The sequence below is a fragment of the Calypte anna genome, chromosome 5A (assembly GCF_003957555.1).
Source record: "Calypte anna isolate BGI_N300 chromosome 5A, bCalAnn1_v1.p, whole genome shotgun sequence".
NCBI classification, from domain to species: domain Eukaryota; kingdom Metazoa; phylum Chordata; class Aves; order Apodiformes; family Trochilidae; genus Calypte; species Calypte anna.
This window is the reverse complement of record NC_044251.1, coordinates 37,732,502-37,755,081: the sequence shown is the minus strand read 5'-3', so window position 1 is coordinate 37,755,081 and position 22,580 is coordinate 37,732,502. Positions and strand designations below refer to the sequence as shown.

At 39.6% G+C, this 22,580-nt stretch overlaps 1 protein-coding gene across 1 annotated transcript in view; it reads left to right on the top strand.

Moving 5' to 3' along the window:
* The window catches only part of MNAT1 (MNAT1 component of CDK activating kinase), a 122,413-nt gene that overhangs the window by 23,382 nt on the left and 76,451 nt on the right, over positions 1-22,580 (top strand). The window contains exons 2-3 of the mRNA XM_030451566.1: positions 12,495-12,647; positions 14,269-14,342. Coding sequence (XP_030307426.1) covers positions 12,495-12,647; positions 14,269-14,342 — 227 coding nt within the window. The remainder of the gene's footprint in view (positions 1-12,494; positions 12,648-14,268; positions 14,343-22,580) is intronic.

The window sequence follows — 22,580 nt, the reverse complement described above, 5'->3', positions numbered from 1 at the left end:
GTGTGGCAGATTCTCCTTGTTGTCTGTCCTGCTAACAAATATTAAAAGAGTTAATATGCATTACAGATTTTCATAATGATAAATTTGTTCAAAATGTGCTGCAATTTTGGCAGAAAAATTTGGGTTACCTCTTTAGTATGGTGAGTAATTTATTTGATTACTTGAAGTCCTTTTTGATGACCTGTGAGGTTACTTCCAACTTCACTGAAATAGGGCTCTGTTTTCATTCCCTACACTCTGTAGAAAATAGTTCAGATGTCAGCATAGCTAAGAGTTCTCTTTGTTTTTGTTTAGTGCAAAATTATCTTGTTTTAAGTAGTTGAATTGAATTGAATGTGACAATTTAACTTGGAGAAATTTATCTGATGTTCACCAGTTAGTTTAACATACTAAAGCTGCAATTGCCATTGATTTTTAACCTTGAGGAAGATTTTTTTTAATTACTAAATTTACAATACAAAAAAAAATGTTCCTGACCAAGCTTTAAGGAGGTTGAGTTCTTTACCACCCTTAAAAAGGAAATTGCAGTCAGACCTCCTCGATAGCCAGTGTGGGATGGGGGGAGGAGGTTTTGGTGTATTTTTCCTTTAATTTTTTTTTGTTTGTGTATGTATTTATTTTTTCCCCTCTTCAGTATGCCAAAATGTATTTGTTTTCCAAATTGTTTCACTAGCCACATGTTGTGTATCTTAGGCTATTTCAAGACATCCCTGCAATATTTATCATGCTGTGTCCCCCCAAGAATGTAATCTTAAGGTCTCCACTGTTTATGAAGCACAGTCTATATTTTATCTCATGCTGAGAAAAGATGTGATAATGGTTGTTTAGGGATTATGTGAAAATGGAGTGAGGAATGACCCTTAAATTGGTAGGAAGTGAGGGATTCCCAAATGAGCCCAGGGAGGTGGGGAAGCTGAATTGCTACTGTTGAGCTACTTCTAATGAAGATCTTTGCACTTACACTGGAGAAAATGAAGATTGTGGAGAGAAGCTTTTTCGAGAAAATGCAATAAAATCTGTTGGGTTACAGAAACTAAAGCCAAATCTGTAATAACTGATTTGTCTGTAATACCTTTAGTAGCTGGCCCTCATTAGTGCTGCAGTTTCAGGGGCTGATAAGGTGCCTGTGATGCTAAAGATTGTGGATCAAAGGTTCTGGCTCTGGGAAGTGAGAAAGAAGGCACAAGCTCTTCTAAATAAGCACTCCATTGCAGTGAGAGATGCCTCACTTGGTTTTGGGTTCACTCTTGACATGTTTCCATTTAACTTTTTGAGATTACAAACTAAGTTGATTTGTCAAAACCTTTTTGCTGGGTTCTGCAGATTTCTCTGGACAGTCTAATGCATGGCTCTGCAGAAAGGCAGGAGATGACTCTGGGGTCCCTTGTACCCCTGCCACTGTCTGCAATTATGTTAAAGTGAGCTTGTTCAGCAAGCCCTGGATGGTTAGATGAATTTTTTTTCAGTTTTATGGATCTTGCATGTCAAAGATACACAAACCTTCCACTCTTTCAAAGTGAGATTTTGTTTTGGTTTTTTTTTTTTTTTTTGGAATGCCAGTCTTTCTTTTTAAGAGCTATTCGTCCAGGCTTATTTCTTCAAGGATTAAGTCTGTATTTGGATGAAAGATGGCAATAAAATGTTACTAAGTTGAGGATTTTGCTTGTCTGTCTGTCTTCTGATGTGATTTTCTGCAACTTAGTAATAATTTAGACTCTGCTCTGTAAGGTATTTAAGAAGTGTATTGAGATCATTCTTTCATCTCTGACATGCAGGTATTCAAATTTTAGCAGTAAAGGCAACAGAGATTTAGCAAGTATTTCTAAATGGTACTTTAGAGCAGGAAATGAAGACTGCCCTAATCAGATTTAATTCCAGTAGGGAACTGGGATATGATGTAAGATTACCTAAATTTGTATGGGAAACAGGAGTGAGTGCTCTCAACAACAAAAAAATACTCCTGAATCTTTAGTATTCAAAAGCTACTGGTGCTTTTGGTCTGTCTTACTGAAAAGGCAGCAATCCTGGGAAGCATTTTGCTCCCTAGGGCAGTATCGGAAGAGGTGGGAATGGTGATTTGTTGAGTCATGACCAACACCTTGTGCTGCACAGAAGTCATTCATCTAAACTTGTTTTGCTTGGGAACTAAGGCAAGGTGTAGTGCAAGGTGTACAGAATTACACATAAACTAATATACACTTGCTACCATAGGGCTTTTTTTTTTACATGCAAGTAGAATATACACCCATATTAAATTGGATATGAAATTTTGTATACTATATGAAACAAGCTGAGAGTGCTTACTCTCTTGTTTTCTTCTGTGCTATTGTATCAGCTATTAAAGAAAGACAAGCAGGCTTGGATAATCTTATCTTTTTTTCCCCCCAGAGTGGAAATTAACTTCTGATCTGAGATGTATACATATCCAATGATGAATTGTTATTGCTAAAATAATACAAACCTTTGTAATCTGTGAAAGACTGCTGTGGACTGATGCCAGGAGTTATTTTTGTTAATGAGCAGAAGGAGTGGATGCTAGAACATGTGCCATGCGTGTTGTCCTTAATTTTTTTTCATTCAGAGATGCATGTAATATTCATTAGCTTCATCAAAATCAGTTTTTCTCCTTTTTTTGTTTTTCTTACTCAGTTGTCATCTCAGGTTCTCAGATGAGAGACCTATGTGCTCTCTGGAGCACATAGCTAGGACCTACAAAGGCACTTTCTTGGTTACCACATGTGGGAGACAATCAGGTCATCAGATCCTCCTGATGAACTTATAAAACTTCGTTTTGAAACTGGTTTTGCCCTGTTATTTCGATTGAATGTGGTTCCATTCTCTCCCTGTTGTGGCTGGTGAGAGCTACAGTTTCAGGTATAAATTTTTCCTGGTTGGATCTGTTTGTTTTAGTGTAGCTTTTTCTGCTGTTTTCCTCTGATAAGCCAGACTTTCCAATGTTCTGACCATCCTGGTTGCCCTTCTCTGCACCATAGGGTCATTGGAAGAATGAATTACCAGAACTGCACATATTATTTCAGGTGAAGTCTCCTCACATCCTACTGATGATTCTGTCTTTCTAACAGCAGCAGCTCTTCTGGTACATCCTTGGGCTTCATCTGGCTTTTCATGGCTGTGTCTCACTGCAGAGTGACCCTGAGCCACAGGACTGTCTCTTCCTTGCCTTGGTGCTCTTTAAACTATGAGTTCCCAGGGACTTTGTGACTTGTTTCAAGTGCATTGATTTGTTTTACTTGGTTTTGTTGCTTTCTTTTTATTGTGGAAGGGTTTGGTGGTAAATAATCTTGTATACTTTGTTTAAAATATTAATAATGTAACATGGTTTTTGGTTCTTTCATTTTAAGCAGTTCTGAAAAATACTTCTTGCCCTCTCTCTGTCACGTCATCTCTTCTTCTTACTGTAAATATTGTGTTGTAACTCTGCTTCCACTCACCTTTCCAGAGGTGTCTTACATACAGCTTTTAGGGTACTCTGAAATAATGATGGACATTTTTTGGGTACATCTCTCTCATACTTTTGGATCAAGCTAAAATAGCTTGGCATTCCATAAAAGCTTCGTAGGATGGAGGGACAAGTTTTAATAAACAGCATTCTGGGATCCCTGGGCATGCTGGGCATCTCCACAGCTTTCATATGGCTACTTCCATTGACACTGGTGAGGAGCTTTCTTTCAGGAAAAACAGTGATGTTGTTTCAGATGATACTGTGCCATTTTTAAACAATGTGCTGAATGGTGGGGAAGGTCTTTTATTGCCAGAGTTTTTAAGGATATGATTCTGTGTCAGCCTAAGCTATTCAGAGGTTGCCTGCCCTAATGCCATCCTCTTTCCTTGCTTTACAGCCCAGCTGCCCTGGTGCTGGTGCTCATGCCGTGGGTCAGTCAGAAGCTGGGGCATCTCCCTTTATCAAAGCCCTTTTTGTGTCAGCACAGGGGTGGAAGCTGCCTGAATGGGAGCATTGTTTGTGGGATGCCCTCACCTGTCTGAAGTCTGCAGGAAGTTTGGCTGCTGAACTTGTTAGGACCTGGAGTTCATTTGGAGGTTCTCCTAAGTTCTGCTTGGAGAGCAGGTCTGCAAAGCTGTGTAGGTATGTAGTGGTGTTTACAGAAGTTCCTACCCATGCCGCTGGGCACTTACCTGCATTGTCTGGTACTAAGCACCATCCCTGTTCTCTTCATGCTTTAGCTTCCCTACTGAATGATTCTTAAACATTTCTAGCTTTCAAGACTTTGATGATAGCTCTGTGATATGCTTGCTTTGCCTCCTGGGATTTTATATTTGGCAACAAGTTTCTCACCCTCTTTGCCCATTCCTACCTTCAGTTTGCCCATCGTTATGTGCTGGTCCCAAACACTGTGAACTCTGGAGAGTGGGGGAGTTCTTCTGGATGAAAATTAACCCAGGAAATAACCATGGGGCTGCACAGAGGTTTGTTTCTTACCTGCCGGGAAGTCCAGCAGTGTGAAGGCAGATTACAGCACTTGGTGTGACATTGAAGCAGACTCCACATGTGGAAATAGAATTTTGGTGTTGCTATTCTGCATATGTAAACTTAAGTTTATATGTAAACTTAAGGTTATATGTAAACTTAACGTTGTTATGACTTTTGCTGCTTAGGAGGATGGGAGTTGGCATCCTAACTTCTTAGTTGGGTCACTCATTTCTAACAAATTACATAAAAGGAAATGGTTAATTTTATTGTGTCATAAAACAAGATTGATGCAGGAGCTCCCTTGTACCATTTTGTCATGACAATTTATTCTTTCAGTCTTTTCAAACCAAGGAAGCTTACTGGTAGAGAAAACAATTCTTCCTTGCACATTGCTTTTTGGGCACTGACAGTCTTTTTGGAACTGTCCAGAACATGGACAATGCAGTTATTGCTCCAACAGACTGGTTTTTAAAGTTGTTTAAGTGTGTGTACACACACCCACGCTGTCTCTCAGTATTTGAACAGCTTAAGGAAACTGGACTGTGTACTTTTTATGCTTCGAGTGAAATACAAGTCTATGCTCTTGGCAGAAATTTGGCTTGGTTCCTCCCAAAAGCTGGGAGAGATGAGCCAACATATGCAGATCATTTAACAGGTGTGTTTGCAAGAGATAGGTAAAGGTTTTGATTTTTGAGAGGGTTATAAGCACTTCCATGCTTCCCATGGAGACCCCAAACCACTGTTATTTTTATGGAAAACCTTTATTGTATGCCTGGTTCTTTTACAGATGTATCTTATCAACTTCATCATCTTATTTCTAAGATTAGACATGAAATATGGGAGTGCCCTGTGACAAGCCCTCAGTCGTGTGGTCAGGATATCCCATCATGCCACAAATACCTGAACCTTTTGATTTCTTTTCCTTGTTTGCCATATAGCTGCATTTCCTTGTCTTGCTACCACTTGCCATTGTTGCAGTGTAAAATGCATTGCAAGTACAGAACAGAAGGTAAGAACCTTGGTTTGGGTCAAGTAAAAAGATTTGTCATGACTATTTTGGGTCCCCAAAGCATTTATTTTCTGTTATCTTGTATTTTAGTTATTCTCCAGTGTGATTTCTGATGCATTCAGGTCTTCTGTAAGACTGAGCCAGTGAATGCTCTGAACACCTGAGCAAAGGAGGCCTCTCAGCTCTGGGGCAGCTCAGCCCTCACCCTGGTGTAGGACTTTCTCACGAGGGAACAAATGGACACGGAAGGAGAAGGGAGCAACCAGTCTTGTGTGTGGCTAGATCTTAAACTTGTCAGTGATAAGTATGTTTGTCTTGTGAGACAGTGGGCAATGCTGAGCTGGATCATGTCTGACAAAGTGAAGTTTCTGCATTTTAGACCAACAGGGAAAATTTTGTAATTTTATCTTAAATTCAGGTGTGCTGTGGGCTAATCTGAGCTAATCCTGATAGCTCCCCAATTTGATGTTTGAGAACCTTGAAAACTTGCAAAGATTCTTATTTGAAAGAAAATAAAGCATAATAAAAGGATTATTGACATAGCTGAATTATTTTAGTGCATGTGTTTGCCAAGTAGACTGTAATGGATCTGAAGTAGTCGTTCTGGTACACTGGGTAAATTCTTGGTTGATTTTTGGTATGCCTTGTAGCTGTGAAAACACTTATTTCTCAATGCCACACAGCTGCTCTTGAAGTGTCAAGAATTGGTCTGTCAAGTATTGGTCTACTGTTAGACCAAATTGACATAATTGGGCTGTAAGATATGTTTTTTATGATTGTGTGCTTATTTGTCAAGGCAGCAGTATCTTATAAAGAACCACTTTCATTTAAATACCTACAGAAATGTTTTCTCTATGTTATCTAGAGTTAAAACCATAAAAGGTTGTTCTCTAATTCTTTTTCTGGTAGAAAAGAAAAGGCTCATCTGTACTGGATAAATGTGAGTTAAGTTTCAGCTTGCTGCAAACTCTCTTGTCAGCTCCAAGCCACTTGAAATGGTTTTGTAAAGGAGATGTTGAAACACAATGGGCGGTGGAAATGTTTCTGTTTATTATTAATTGACTCAGTATGTCTCTTTTTGCTTAAAATGCCAGTCATTCAAGGCTGTAGTTCAACCAGTACCTGGTGTGCTTGCTTTCTGATGAGTGCAGTTGAGATGAACCTATCTGTATATCAGATTAAGCACATGGGTGTTTGGAAAATACGGTTCTGTGGCTGAGTGTCTCCTAAATACTAGAGATGTCTGGGCTCATTTAACCTTCTCCTCTCTGCAATATAGAGCAGAACTCATCTGACAGAACAAAACTGAAACAAGTGTGTGTGTCTGTATCCTTTTCCCAAAAGATATAAATAGTTAAAGAGAGGGATTGTGTGATCAGCAGTTTGGAAGAAGATGCTGAGAACTGACATACTACAGATATAGGCAGAGTACCAGAGATATTTTGGGTTTGCTTCGTTGTTTAAAGGAGGGTTTAACATCAGCTCTCTGCAGTCTCAGTGCTTTTGAAAAGATATTAAATATCAGCAAAGCAATCTCTGAGATTTTGTCTTGCAGTGCATGGTACTCTGGGTTGAACAAGAGGGAGCTGCAGACAACTGGACATAACTTATCAATACTGTTCAAAAACCTGAAATTCTCATCTGTTTATTGGCAGAGTTGTGATTTCTGCCTGAAACCAGAGATGTGCCTTATTGCCATAACAAGCTGTAATGTCTACATGGCTTGTGGGCTGCTTCTAAGACCTGGTTATTTGCTAGTTGAAGAAAGTCCTATCTCAAATTTTTTGATGGATAAGGTTTTGAGACCACTCTGAAGTTGTCTCCCTACCAGGTGAGAACAGCAAAATCCCCACCAGTAGGATTTAACAGAATCTGAACAGAGTAAGGGGCAAAGAGCAGTAGGTATCTTCTTTTCCCTGCTCCCTCATGTATTTGGCAGAAATGGCACAAAATCCATAGGCAGCTGCTTCTGCAAGTACTTGAGTAAGGATTCCTGATGCTGAGGTGTGAAAAGGAAAATAAGTAATCTTGTCCCCAATTCCCTACTCATCTTAGAGCTACTGATCTTGTAAGCTCCTTTATTTCAAGGCACTCAGAAGCATGGGGTGTTGTTGCAGTCGTGCTGCCTTCTCTTTCCTGAACTTTTGATCCTTAACCTATAAAATGGAGAAAAATAATTGCTTTTGCAATCCTTTAGCAATTTGATCACAGAGATAATAATTTCTGCAGGCTGTAGGAGGAACCTGCCTTCTATGCTGTGCCTGTTAGTCCACCAGTCTAGAAAATAAACCTACAGTGGGCAGCTGCAAGTAGTAGATGAACTCTTGGCTATGTAGAAGAAACCACTGTGGGCTATGAGGACTTGAAAAATGTACTGGAGGTTACGAAATAAACAGGTTTGTCAGCTGTGTGCACCAAACTGGGCCATTCTTGTCTCATTTCAACAATCTCTATAAGAACACAAAAGTGCCTGACCCAGGGTAAGCAGAAAGCATTTGAATGCTTCTAGAAGCATCTTTGAGTTAAAAATCTAGATGTCTTTCTGCAAGCTTTCTCATGCAGAGAGTACCTTGCTGTGACTCAAGAGTCATTCTGTTTCTTCAAGTAAATTTCCCTCTGACATCAGAATTGAGGAACAAGTGAAAACACATCTTTGATTCTTTCCACTTCATTTGCTTGTGGCTCAGTTCTTGGCTGTATGTTGAAGGCTGAGTACTATTTTGAACCTATTTTTTTTAACCTATTTTTTTAATCTGTTTTTTTAATCTGACATTTAATCTAACAGGTTTTTTTCCATAGTAGATAATTTGCTTTGTGCTGTCCTTTAAATAACAGAAACATCTTGGTTATAAAAGCTGCAGAAGAGGGCCTTAGAGACTCTAAATATTTGATACTGTTTAATAAGTATATTTACTAAAAATAGGATTTGTTAAGAAGGGAAGTAGTTCTTGTAATATTCCTAGTCAACAGCAAAACCTATAAAGATTATTTTTTCAGAAATGATTAATGGCAACATATCTAAAATTGACCAAATCTTTGCTGTGCTCAGCAGAATAAAAAAAAAAATTAAAACAAAGAATATCTTATGCTCCTGCTTGTGGAAAGCTCTCCTTTTATTATATTTTGTTTGTATTCTTGCAAGCCAAGCTGGAAATTAAGCAGCACCATCAGGCTGTGCTAGTGTTGTGAGCCATTTTCATCTGTTGAGTTTCTAAGAGGCTTGATTCCTTATCTGCCCTCATCCCTCCATGAAATATGTGTGGGGAATGCAGGACTGGGCACAAATCTTGTACCCTTTGAAGGCACTTTGTCCAAAACAAACACTGAGTTCCAGTAAGTGTATTTGAGTTGATAAGTATCTAACAGCTTTTTGGAGATGAACCTCCACTTGTTTTCTGCAATGTACCAAAAGCATTTTTAGTATTGTCCTGATGTCCTTGAACACTGACATGAGGGCATGTAGTGCTGTTTGTGCATTGGTGGTTCCAAACCACCATCTGAATGCTTTATTTTTTGCCTTCCTAAAAAACGTGGTGGTGTTCTGGACTGCTTAGAGACTGAGCCATTTGTTTAATATCTCATGGGGATGAAAGAGAAGAACAAGATGGATCAGACCAGTGTCCATGGAAATAAGTATACTGGTGTTTATTATTCAGGTGTGGAAGACCAGGACACTCAATTGGTCCTGGAGGTGTTGTGGTTGCTTTTGTTGTTGCCATTGGTAGTGTACCCTGTTGTCATCACATCTGTAACCTCCTGTGCATTTTTTGCTGAGCTGTTAATCCAGATTACCTGTTCTCACAATACAAACTTAAACCCAAAAGGTAATGAAGGATTTTAGGGAATGAGTAAAATTGAATACAGATGACAGAAGCTGTACAGCCGCAGTGAAGATGAGAACTGGAAATACCATATCCTGAGTATTTGGTTAGACTTCATGTGAAGATGTTGTCTTCAATCAGGTATATTTAGTTTTGAATAAATGTTAAGGCTTGATTCTTAAGCAAGAACATTTCTCATCCTTACTTTATATATTTATTATGTATGTATACATAATTACACACATACATAGTAAAATTGCTGATTTAAGGATGATGATTTACAGAAACTCATGGCCAAGTTTTGAAGAGGAGTTAAGAAGGTGTTTTTGTCATTTGGGTAAGGGCAGGTATGATGTGTTGGCCAATAAGAGATGCATGGAATGATGTCTTTACACTAAGCTGAAGGGAAAATAGTTGGACTTGCAAAGAAATGGAAGGTTCACCTGAACTGATGTGGTCTTTGTGCAAGGGGAGGAGCTCTGTGATGCCACCTGTGGGGTTGGGGTCCCCACGTGCTGCCTGGGATGTCTGGATGTTGTATGGGTTGGGTGCTTTTGGTCAAGTCCCAGAAGTTGCTGCATTTCTGAACACAAACCAAAGTCCTGCTGTATTTTTCATGGTTATCATGTGAGAGAGATTTTTTTCTAAGTCACATCTTGTTTGTTGTTTGTTTGTTTGTTTGCACTGGGTGTGGTGTAAGATCGGTGGCTTGGGGGGAGTTTTCATAATGTAAAGGCCAACTTCATGGAAATCTGCCTGCCTGGTGTATTTGTGAGCTCTGACTTCAGTGCTCTGTAGGGAAACTAAAAAGAATTTGTCAGAGAGGAGGTCAGCAGTTTTCTTTATACCTTCCTCATGAATGAGATGGAAATATGTGACCATGTGTGCTTGGCATCACTGGGAAAGCAGCTGGAGTCTGTGGAGGCAATAATGACAGATCTGCTAGGAGTTAAACTTGGGACCTAACTACTAAAAATCTGTCTGGAGGTGGAGAGGAGACAAGATTGGAACTGAGTCCAGTTTGCCCTTGACTTGTCCCACATAACCCCTTTTGAATTCAGAAGGAATTATCTATGAATAAATATAAGGGTGGATGTGCATGAGTGAGCAAGAAAGAACTTGATCACCTGATGTGGGATTCCCATAGCGAGGTGTTGACTCATCTTTTTTTGTATGGAAAGCTATTTTCCAGCCTTAGAAACACTGGTTCCAGTTTGGGAAGGCACTGAAGCACTTGTATGAAGTGCTTTTCCAAGGAGGGATTTTTCTCTATAGTCAAGTTCTGTGTAAACTTGAAATGTCTTTGATTTAGGGAAGGGGAGAGGAGGGGTGAGTGAAGTAGTTTCAGGTGCTACTGTCTGTGCATAATATCTTGCACATGGAGACCCTGTTCTCTTAGTCCTCAGGCAATACCATGATAAAAAAAACCAATACTAACACCTGCACTTGGATCCACCTGCCAAGTTCTGTAGCTTCACACTCCCTTTTCTATAATTTAAAAATAGGAAAGAGGAGGCAGGGTTTGGTTTTGTTGTTTTGTTGTTGGTTTTTGTTTTTTTTTTTTTTTTTTTTTTTTTTTTGTTTTGTTTTCTGTGCTTTGGTTGCTGTGTTGGGAGAGACAGATAAACACCATGAGCTGCCAGAATGAAGGAGACAGTAAAACTGTCCTTATGTACCCAGCTGAAGCACGCACAGACAGGTTGGGGGGAGGAAGAGAAAACCCTTTCCCTGCCTTGCCTTCTCTCTTGGATTTAGTGTTGCTTCTCCTTATATTGGCAAGCTGAATTATTTTAATAAAAAAGCATACTTCTTGATTTGATATCCCAGTAACTGCTAAATTTCAGGCCAAGCGTGCTAAAAGGTCTGATCTTTTCCTTCCCAGATAAATTGTATTTAAATGTGCTTGGGTTTTTAACTGAAGTTATTTCAGAGCAATGAAATGTCCAACTAAATTCAAAATTTGCTCTTCAGCTGCTGTGCAAGATGCATTTTGAAACCATGTTCCACTTGTGGTAACAAGAAAAAAATTATCTTTTGTGGGGTTTTTTTGGTTTTGTTTGGTTTTTTGCTTTAAAATTGTAAGAGACAATTGTGTTAGTTTGCACTTCCTAATCTTGAAAACAGAAGCTGGGTAAAACTGGTTGGCTCTGGCCAGCTCTGCCTTGTCTAAGTACTGGAAGCTGTTCAGTTGGGGTTAGGTCAGCAGAGTGAAAGTTCTGTTTCAACTTCCTTGGAAACCATCTCAGTATTGTTTCTCTTAACTTGTTTAGCTTTTTGTGCTGGGGTTGTGAAGGTAGAACACAGGTTAGCCCTTAATGTATAACTGTTTTGGCTTCAATATAGCAAAGCTATAAATATACAACCCCTTGCCTCCCCAGGAGTAGGAAATGACTCCAGCAAGTGTTGTCCTTTGCTAGAAATTTGCACCTTATTAGTACCCAAGTATTTTATTAAAATTCTCTTTCTTGCTGTATGTTCTTCCTATATTAAATACCAACTGACTGGTCAGCAAGCCTCTTGTTAAAATATCAAATCTTTGTGAAGGCAAAAGAAGTAAAACCAGAACAATATTTTTTATTTACTTCTGTGCAGCCTCTATGTAAAGTACATTTTATGTGCAATTTTCAAAGTATTAACAGAAGTCATAGGAGTGCTTCATAGTGCTGGTCAATGGTTAAAATGGTATTTTGAGTCTTTCAACTGGATTGGGCTGGAGCTTTGTTCCATGTTCCTCCATGGCAATACTATTAGATGCTTGGAAGGCTGCAAGCAAAATTTGTATCCCTGCTTGTGCTGAAATGTACCTTGCACCATGAATGACATGGAGAAAATAAGTGGGGCTTGTTGTGCAGCAAGGTGGTGCTCAGGGTAAATAAGGATATTGCAGTCTGGGTCACACGAAATGAGTTTGGTGTCAATAAACAAAGCTTCCCCTTGACACAAAAGACATTGTGTTTGGATTAACTTTCAGTCTGGGCAAAGAGGCTGAGTTGTTTGGGCAGGGAGAAGAAATGCATTTGTGCTGCTGAAATAGTTTCAGCCATGGAAATGGAAAGCCCTTGCCTCCTCCTTGCTGCTGTTGGGTGCTGAAGAAACAGGGAAATCGGGGGGAGATGTGTACTTACTGTGTGTAAACAACAAAAAAGGGGAAAAATCTTGCATTTCAGTTACTGTTTAACGTGGATCTGCCTTTATACCCTTTTTTCTCTTGCAGATGTGAGAGCTGTGTGGAACTGCTGTTTGTGAGAGGGGCAGGGAACTGCCACGAGTGTGATACCCCCCTGCGGAAGAGTAACTTCAGGGTACAGCTCTTTGAGGATCCTGCTGTTGACAAAGAAGTGGAAATTCGGAAGAAAGTGCTGAAAATGTGAGTGTCATCAGCTAAAAGGTGGATGTGTTTCAGGGATCACCATTTAAAAAAAAATGGACTTACTCCTCCAGAGGTACAGGGGAGATGGCTTCTTTTTATTTTACTTCATTTTATGTGGAGAGATTTCAGACAATCTGACTTTATGCAACAACTAAAGGCTGAATTCCTAATTTAGCCTTGAGGGATTCCTGCTTAATGTTAGAAAATGTTGGGTTTTTCTATGTAGCCTCCTTTGGCAAGGACTTGCATCCTAAATGGAGATGATTAGATACTGAGGGTACAGCTGCTTTCCCTTTGTGAGGGTGAACATGGAAGTGGGGCAAGAAACAGGACCTTGATTGTTCTGTTCCCTGGGGACCTGTAGTGAGAGTTGAAGTCCAGTTCCCTTCAAAATGAAAATGGGACAAAAGAGGAGCTGTGTTCACATTGTTTTCTACTCGACACAGTAATTGTTAGTGGAAATGCTTTCTTATGAGCCTTGTGTTACTAATCTGTCATGCAGATTTGAGAGCTCTTGAAATTGAGATAAATAAGGTCTAAAATTGCATCTTGCTCCCTTTGACCAAGAAACAACATTTTATAAGGAAGGAAAGTGAGTAATTTAATGTTTTAGTAGAAGAGGGGTCCAATGGAATGTAACCTGGAAGAGTTGGGTTTGCCAAAATGAACGTACACACAAACAGCAAGCTTGGCAGCCTTTATCTAAAGCTTAGCCCAATAATAACTGAATGATGTTGCTGAGATGTGAATACCAAGATGCTGATGTGGAAAGTAGCAATAATTTTTATTTGATTATACACCCTACTGAAGTTAACAAAAGTCAAACTGGAATGAAGTCAACTTTATTGGGTGAGCACAGGATGAACTGTAGTTAGAACAGAAAATGTTGTATAATACTTTGTCCGCTTGGATTTGCCAGACTAGTTTTTAGTAGATAGAAAATGTCCCCAAACTGGAATTTGGCACAAGTTCTTGGAATTAGATATTTTATACTCCTGGGTGTTGTGTATCTTGGTCCAGAGAGCAGGCAGAATCTCAGCTTTGTATTTTCTTGGTAAGAAAGCCTCCATGTCTTGACTTTCAGAGGCTATTCATGTTCTAGCCAATTGTCACTATACCTCTTTACTTTTCTCAGCTATCAGGAATTGGATGAGTTCTGGAATGCTGTATTGATACAAAATAAGATAATTGTGTAATGTTTTCAGTTTGGTGCTGACTTAGGCTTTCTGTTGTTGGCACAGAGCCAAACTCTCCTGGTGCTTCTAGAAAACATTTTCTTGTGTGTGTTAATGTAGTCACTTGCTTTTATTAACAGGTTTCTCATGCTGAAGGGCTGGCTTGGAATTAGTATATCCTAGCCTCTGTGTTCCTTTTAACCAGTAACTTTGGAAAAGGAATCAGCAAACAGTAGGCAGAGGTAACACCTATTTATGCCAGGTTGGCTCCTTTCCTCTGTCTCCTAAAGATTCTGTATATTGGTCAGTTGTGGGAGGCACAAAGCATGTAATTGATAAAACTAGGTCCATACTTAATAAGCCTGAAGCAAGAACCTTGCTGAATTGAAATTGCATCTTTGTGCAATTTATTTACATAAATATTTATTTCTGTTCTCTCAAAGATACAACAAAAGAGAGGATGATTTTCCCAGTCTAAGTGAATATAATGATTTCCTGGAAGAAATAGAAGAAATTGGTAAGTCTTAATGCTTGCATTTTTGATGTGCTGTGCTCATGAGACCATAGGCTTTTATCTTCTGACTCAGCTGCCTATGAGAAAGTCTAAGTTGCGTTTCTGTAATTGGATTTATCACAGTATTAGATGCTTATCTAATTACCTTTTTCTTTACATTTTAAATCATATTTGCTGAACTCTAGGATGTCGTTAAGTAAAACATTTTATCTGCTAGAGAAAAAGCATGATTCAAAGAGGAAGGAGTGCTTTGCAGCTGAAAAAGAAAGGCTTGCAGGGGATTGTCAGTGCTGCACTGGGAAAGATTAAACAAAGAGAGGAGAAATTGAAATTTTCATTCTATGCCTCCATTAGCTTTATCTACCATGACAGAAGCCATATGGTGTCTTTAATCATTTTTGCTTCTGCAAGTACAGTAGTTGAAGCTGCTTTGAAGCTGATGACCTTACATACCGCTGTGGTAGCACTTTATGTTGCTGTGCAGAAGGAGAAAGTTTAGGAACAGACATTGATTTCTTTCTCTTTGGATCTGGTGAAGCAGAACTTTGCCCTTTGGGAAGTGCATATGTTATCAACAGAATTTATTTTCTTCTTAGTTTGGGTGACTTCTGATTTCTGGCAGAGTGATGGATTTTGTCAATAGTGTTTTCAAAGGAGTGACTCCTAAATGGTTTGTTTCTTGGGTTTTATGAGCTTCTTAGGCTTTCCTTTCTTGTACTGGAGGAAGAAGAGATGGCTTGGAGCATGGAGGACAGGCAGTGAATGTGATTTGAGGGAAAACATGGAGATGACACTCCTGGTTTCTCAAAGGACCCCTTTCTTCTCTTTGCACTGTGGTGTTTTACAGAAATGTATGCAATACACTTAATGCTGTGAGTAATGTATCATGTATTTCTTGGCATCAGAAGGCTGAGGCTGGAGAGCTGAATCATGTGGCTGGGAAACACCAGGCACACTCATACCGGTCCAGATATCTAGAGGAGATGATGTGGGTGTAGCTCTGTTTGCATATTTTTTTGGAAGGTGTGAGGGAAGGAGGAGCATGAGTAGAAAGAAGGTTGCATCCCTTAGCCAGAGGATCTGGAAGAATCTGTGTGCTTGTGGGAAGGAAAACAGCATTTTATTAATGTAGCTTTAAAGACAGGTTTCCCACTTACTGCTGTTGCAAGGTTTTTCAGCATCCACATCAAGAGAGCTGCAGTTTTGCTTGAAATTGCCTTAATGTCATCAGTTTGTGCAGAATATTATGATTCTCCAGCTCTTGGGATTAAGTTGTTAAATTGCAAATGGTAACCTGCACTGGTAACTGGGTTCAGAAGCAGCAGAAATCACTTTTGGTCTCTGTAACCTGTGAACAAGAGTGACTTTATCAGTAATTGTGCTGGCCCTGCAAATGCACAATGAAGAAACTTGGTAAGATCAAGTTGTGTAGGAGCTGGAGTTACTTGTCTGAAGGGGACATCTAAAATACTAAAAGGAACAGGAGGCCTGACTACCTCATTGTTTCTTCATGTAGCATCCAAGGTGAGGAGATGAATGGAGAGGTGTGGGCAGAAGGCTCTTAATTTTCACCATCAAAGGGGTCGTTTATGATCTACTAACATCAGGCAGATCAAAAGCTGGAGGACAGGTTAGATTTAGGAATACCAACCTTGTTTGGTTGCTTGGATTTTTTTTTTCCCATTTTAATTTTTTAATTGTTTTTTTGGGTTTTTGTTTTTGGAAGATAGTTGCCTGGCAGAGACAAAACACAAACCTCCTGTGTAATTATACATAATGTGACTATGGCACATTTCTGGTAGTTGTTCCCAACCTTTCAGGTAGGTCAGATCTGATATTTGCAGCAATTGTACTGTCTTATTTCTTTGGTGTGATGTATGACCTCATTTGAAGCACATTTCCCCCTTCATATCAGGAATGTTATACCTACAGACTTTTTCTATTTAAATAAAAGAGTTGGGTGGCATAGCAAAAGTGTGAGAGGGGAAGGTCAAACAAACATTGGTGTAGTCACCTCTTAAGATTTCTGTTATAAAAAACAGATTTTTGAAGTGGTTTAGAATGTAGCCACTAAATAATGCTCTGGGCTAAAATGTGTTATACAAGGCTTTAAATAGAAACCACATTTTAAAGCAAGCTTTCCCTAGAAGAAAAATCAGTTGGACAATTTGAGAACATTGTAAACACAGTTTGTTGTCATTAACGCTAGGAGGAAAAATAAAGTGTGAAAGGGTTAAAACCTGCCTTTGGTAAAGGCTTGCAGAGCATCTATGGGAGTAAGTCAGGTCTGTGCCTGTATGATGAGAGGGGCAAGGTTAAACCATCTCTGGACATAATGCAAATTTTACATGCTCTTTCTACAGGGTTTTCTTCTTCCCCCAAGGTTTTCCTCTTCACTACAGTATCCCCATAACCAGTTTTTCAAAACCCAGTGTGTAAGCTTTCCAGACAAGACCCATCTCCTAGCATGTACATACACACTGCCTGGCACCCTGCTCCTGGTACCTGCATGAGGCCTCAAGGCATTACCACAACACAATTGTTAACAGCAATTACTGGGGTTTAGAAACATTAAGTACATTCAACTGGGAGGGAGACTACTGAATTTGTGTTGTTTGGGTTCCTGTATTTCATTAATCCTCAGAGACTTGATGCAATACCAGCTGCCTGGTGACTTCTCTTGCCCAGAAGGTTTATCTCCCAATCCATCCTTGAACAGAAAGGATTTTGGTATCTGTGATGGCTTCTGGGTTGTGCTGCTTATTGTTTTGGGGTGTTTTGGGGTTTTTTGTTTGGTTGGTTTTTTTTTTTTTTTTCCTCTCTGTGTTTGTGTTGCTGCTGCTGACAACAGGAGTAACTAACTGGAAATGGAAATTGGGAATTACCAAAGATCCATGTCTGTCATCTCATCTGAATGAAGATTTCTGTACCACACTGTAGTAGGCAAAATGATCTTTCTTAGAGTGATGGGAGCTGATTTCAATAATACTATGCAAAGGTGTTTTTCTAATAACCCAATAAAAAACAGCTGAGGATAAATGGAAATAATTATTAATACCTATCTAGATTTTTCAGGCTTACCTCTGGGTTTTCTTTTTTTCCTGATAGTTATTTTGCTTTAATCACATCAATTCTAGTCTGAAGGGACTCGTTAGGATCTATTCCATCTTTTCTCCACCTCGTTCTCTTTCCACCCCTCTTAAAAGTACAGGGACAGAGGTTGTCCCAGGCATTGAAAGCACCAACAGAAGGTGTCACAGTAGCTTCTGACTCCCTGGGCAGGCTGAGGCTGTGGTTGTGTCTTCTTCTGTAGTGCTTTACCCAAAGCAATTGCTTTGCTGCCTTTTCTGGTCTCTGCTGATTTATGATGATGATCAAGGGGTTGTTGTCTTAGGGTAGGAGGGATATTTTTTGTAACAAACTCGTGTTTACTAATTTAAAAACTTTTAACTGGCTTATACCAGCAATGCAAACACTGTCATCATCTACTGTCTTGCCAGAGAGGGGATGTTCCTACTGTTTGAACAGCAAATATTTTTACATGTTAACATTATTGTCTCTTAAGGAACTAGGAGAAGAAGTCTCAAGGTTTTCAATATGTCAGACTAAAATGGGGAGGTTTTGGTGGACTTGAGGACTTTCAGTGGCATTCCCTCATACTGCTGCATCTCTAGACAAATACTTTTGCCATGTAATTCAAATTTTGGTCTTATTTTCTGCTTTTTTTTCTTACCTAGGAAAATGTTTTTCTGTTTGTTGTAGAATTATATAATGAATGTTGTTTTGAAAAGCAGTGAAAGTCTCCCTGTAGAGGCTGAATTTCAGAAGTAGGGGAGTTTTACCTAAGTAGAATGAAATGCTTCAGAACAACACAATAGTCTTCCTGTTATACTTAACAGATGTCTCAAGGCGAGACATTTTATAAACCAACCAATGTGAGATGGATAAGTAGATAAATAATTGTTGAATACAAAACAGCTTCTGTTTCTTTTCCCTGAGGGTTTCAGGCCTCTTATATCAGCTTATGCTATATTTCAACATGGACAAAAATAAGTCTGACTTCTCCTTGAAACCATTCAAATGAGCCATCTGCTTTGCCAGTCATGTTCAGATTTATATTTATATTAATATTTTTTTCACGATAGGTGTTGCTTATGAGTTTTTTTTTTAATTCCTTCTGGTTCTTCTAGTTTTATAGTTTGTTTCGTTGTATTTTTTAGAAATGGAACATTATAAGAATTATATTTAAATTTCTGACAACACTCAAAAGAGTCCAAAAAAACCCCCAACTTCATAGTCCACGCTGTGTAAAAGTTAAGATGTTGAGTATTAGTGACTATATTCTTTGATTTGATTCTTGCTGTTTTTTAAATGCCAGGTGACTTGTGGAGGGAACATGGGAGAAGATAAAAAGTATTAATTTTTTTTTTCTTTTTGTGGCCTAGTGCCCCTTACAAAATGGACTTGTCAGCTGTAATTGCAAGGATACAGTAGCAAGAATTTATATTCTTTGAATATTGATGAGAAAAAAATTTGAAGCTCCTGGAAAACACATTATAAAATATTGTGGCTGATGTTTTGGCTGGCTGCCTGGCCAGTGGTAACCATGCAACATCAAAGAATATGAATTACTTTGCTACTCGGGTGTTCATTGCAGGAGGGAACATATTCTTTTCATTTATTAAAGGACAACTCTTGACTCTGGTATAGAGAATCATAGAATCATAGAATTGGCTGGGTTGGAAGGGGACCTCAGAGATCATCAAGTTCAACCCTTTTACCACCGTTGCGGTTGCTAGACCATGGCACTGAGTGCCACATCCAGGCTCTTTTGAAATATCTCCAGACACGGAGAATCCACTACTTCCCTGGGCAGCCCATTCCAATGGCTGATCACCCTCTCCGTAAAGAAATTCTTTCTAATATCTAACCTAAATTTCCCCTGGCACAACTTAAGACCCTGCCCTCTTGTCTTGTTGAAAGTCGTCTGGCAAAAGAGACCAACGTCCACTCGGTTACAACCTCCTTTCAGGGAGTTGTAGAGAGTGATGAGGTCTCCCCTGAGCTGCCTCTTCTCCAGGCTGAACAACCCCAGCTCCCTCAGCCTCTCCTCATAGGGTCTGTGCTTGAGTCCCTTCACATCCAGGTTTTCATGCTAATGCAACAGAATATAGCTCATCAGTATTTAATGTCTTGAAGTGTAGGCAACTCTGTTGAGGAGGAAATGCTGAGGACTCTTAAGATCATGTTCCTCTTCAATGACTGTGAATAATATTAGATATATAATATAATATTATGAATGTTTCTGATTGCTAATGGCCTACCATACTCCTGCAGAATACAGCAAGGCTGACAGAGCAAAATCAGCATGGTGTGAGAGATCTGACCATTAGAGAGGGTTTTATCTGTGGTTTGGTTCCAGCACAGCAAGAACAGAAGGCAAAATGAACTGTCTCACCTTGCTGTGAGCATTTGAGGTTGTTGTGTAGGTAGATATTGAAGATTTCCTAAACATCAGTGAAGAAACATATCACTTACCGTGATGTTACTTCACAGCATGTAACAAAATAGACTTGCTTTTGCAAGTAGTTCTAAATAAAGGCAGTCATCTGCATGTGTCTAAAATTTGTCTACTGTTCCCAGTATGAGTTTTATATATTACTGGTTTTGTCTTACAAACCTAGGTTGTGAGCTGTTGAACCTGTTGAAGGTGATGAGAAAGGAGAAAAAACCAACCCTGAGCATTTCAAGAAATAATAGGTGCAATATCTAGCTCATCAGTTTATGTTGGGTTATTTTTAGAGAAATAGCCAAGATGTTCAGGAGTCCAAAGGCATTTGGCATCTCATCTTGCTTCTCTTCTTGCACCTGAAGTTGGCATCTGGGCATCCTGCAGGCACAGCATGTCTCATATGCTATTTCTTCCTTGTGTCGTCATCGAAGAGTTCAGAGAGCTGCTGGTGGGGTTTAAGTTGTAGGAAGCGCTGACGTTCCCATGCAGCTGCTGTCATTGCAAAGCCCTGGGCTGGTTCTATGCCAGCATTTTCACATGACAATTCTTCTCTGCTGTGATACTCAAATATTAAGCTGCCTTTGTCAGCAGGGAACTGTAGGCTGGGAAGTTGGAGGGCAAATCTGCATTGAAATATTAAAAGTGTAGACTGAAATAATAGTTTATTTTAAGGAAATGCTGCTGTAACCAGAAAGGGTGTGTACGTTGCAGTATGAAATTGAAAAATGTCATTATGCCTTTGGGAAAAAGGAAGAAAAATAAAGTATTTGGAATGGGTAACTTGCTTTCAAAAACCAAGAGCTGAACTTTGATGGGCTTGTTTGGTTTTTATAGCTGTGCCCACAAATTCTGCCTGAGGTGAGATCAAGACTACAGAGATAGGTGCTGGCTGTAGTGAGAAGACACAGGAAACTGTGCATAGGAGAAAGGAAGCTTTATTCCCCTGCTCCTGGTGCTCTCAGGGGGGAGACCTCCAATGTAGAGGCCCAGCTGTTGGCCCTGGAACAGCAGCAAAGTTGGCAGCTGGATCCAGGTTTTGATTCCCAAAAAAAATGCCTGCATCTCAGATCACTTATGAAGTGAGGATTATGGGGCCAGGGTGGAAGAGTTCAGCTGATTTAGGGGCCAGGCTGAACTAAAATGTTATTTCTCTTGATATTTCTCATTATTTGGAAAAGAGGAGAAAATAAAATAAAATACAATGTTTGTTTGTTTAAGGGTAGGAACTCTTCAGTCCTATCTTCAGTTGGATCATCCTTAGCCCTTTTTGCTGCAGGTCAAGGAAGGGCTGAATACTTTTGATAAGAATAAGATGATGTACTCCTTGGAAGAGAGTATTCCTATTGCCATCTGTACATTTCTGTTACCTCCCTTGCAACTTCTCTGACACTGTCTGTCCCTTTTGTGGAGCCACTTCAGGTCACTGGAGGGTTTCTCTTGATGCTGCAGAGCATCCCCTGGCACCAGAGCAGGGGAAAGGGTGAAACCTGTGCCTGGGAAGAGAGATGTAAGGACAGGACTGCTCCTTTTTTTGGCAGTAGTGAGCTGCTGTACAGCTGGATTTGTACAACTGGGCTGGATCCCACAGCATTGTGGACCTTCTCTGTTTTCTATCCCCTGAGCCCATTTGCTCTCCCTGCTTTGATTTCTTGCTCAAAACCAGTTCTCTTGTTGGGGCTATTCATGGTATGGTTTATCTAGAGCCCTCCTAAAATCTACTTTCTGCCATTTTACCTGTGGAGAGGATGAAGGAGGGGTATAATCTTTACCAAACTGAGATGTGTGCACCTCTGAGGAGCAGCAGAGACTTCATCCCTCCTTCCATTTCTCTCTAGCAGCCTTATAGAAATAACTTGGCAGTGGTGTTTGTACCCAGGGTTCATTTGGCCCAGTCACTTGAGAACCTAGGAAGAGAGAACTGAACCAAAACATGTCAAGTTTTGTGCTGGCATTTCCCCATGACCCTTCTTCTCCTCCCTTTTTTGGAGTTGGACTTAACACAGTTGCTGGGTCGTTGTTTTCTTATGTAGGATTTAGCACTGAGGGGGTGAATTTCTCTGCTGCACTTGGAAATGTACTGTAGCTATGTGACAAAGCTCTTGGAGGCTCTTGAGTGCTCTACCTTGGCATTTTTTGGTAGCTTTAAGGCCATGGGCTTGAACTCAGCATCCACTCTGGATGGTGATCACCAAGCAGCTTCCCCATGATAATGGCTTTCAGTTGGACTTCACTTGACCCACAACTGAACTAGTGACCTAGAGGTGCATCCAAAGCATCTACATCTTTCAAGCTGTTGATTATAGAAACACTTCAATTTCTTGAGGTATCTTCTGTGCCATGTGTAGATAGCTGGGAATGTTGTGCTAAACTATGGAGCTTGCTGGCCAACCCTACTTGTTCATAATGAAGTGAGATACAGTCTGTCTCTATCCAGACAAATTAAAGGAATGTCATTTAACCTATTAATCTGGATGCATGTGCAGATTCCTCATAAAAAAGGTAAATGTACATGGGTGCCTTTTAAGTTAGCAAGTAATGTGAATTTTTTTTGTGTATCTGAATATTTATCTAATGCTCAAAGGCTACATAAAATGCTTAGTGTTATGAAATGGAATTACTTCATTTCTAACCTTAATGTGTATGTGCTTAGTCTCATTTTATAATAACCACTGTGTTCTTAGCTGTATCTGCTATATTAAAAGATCAATGGCTTACAAATAATGCTATGA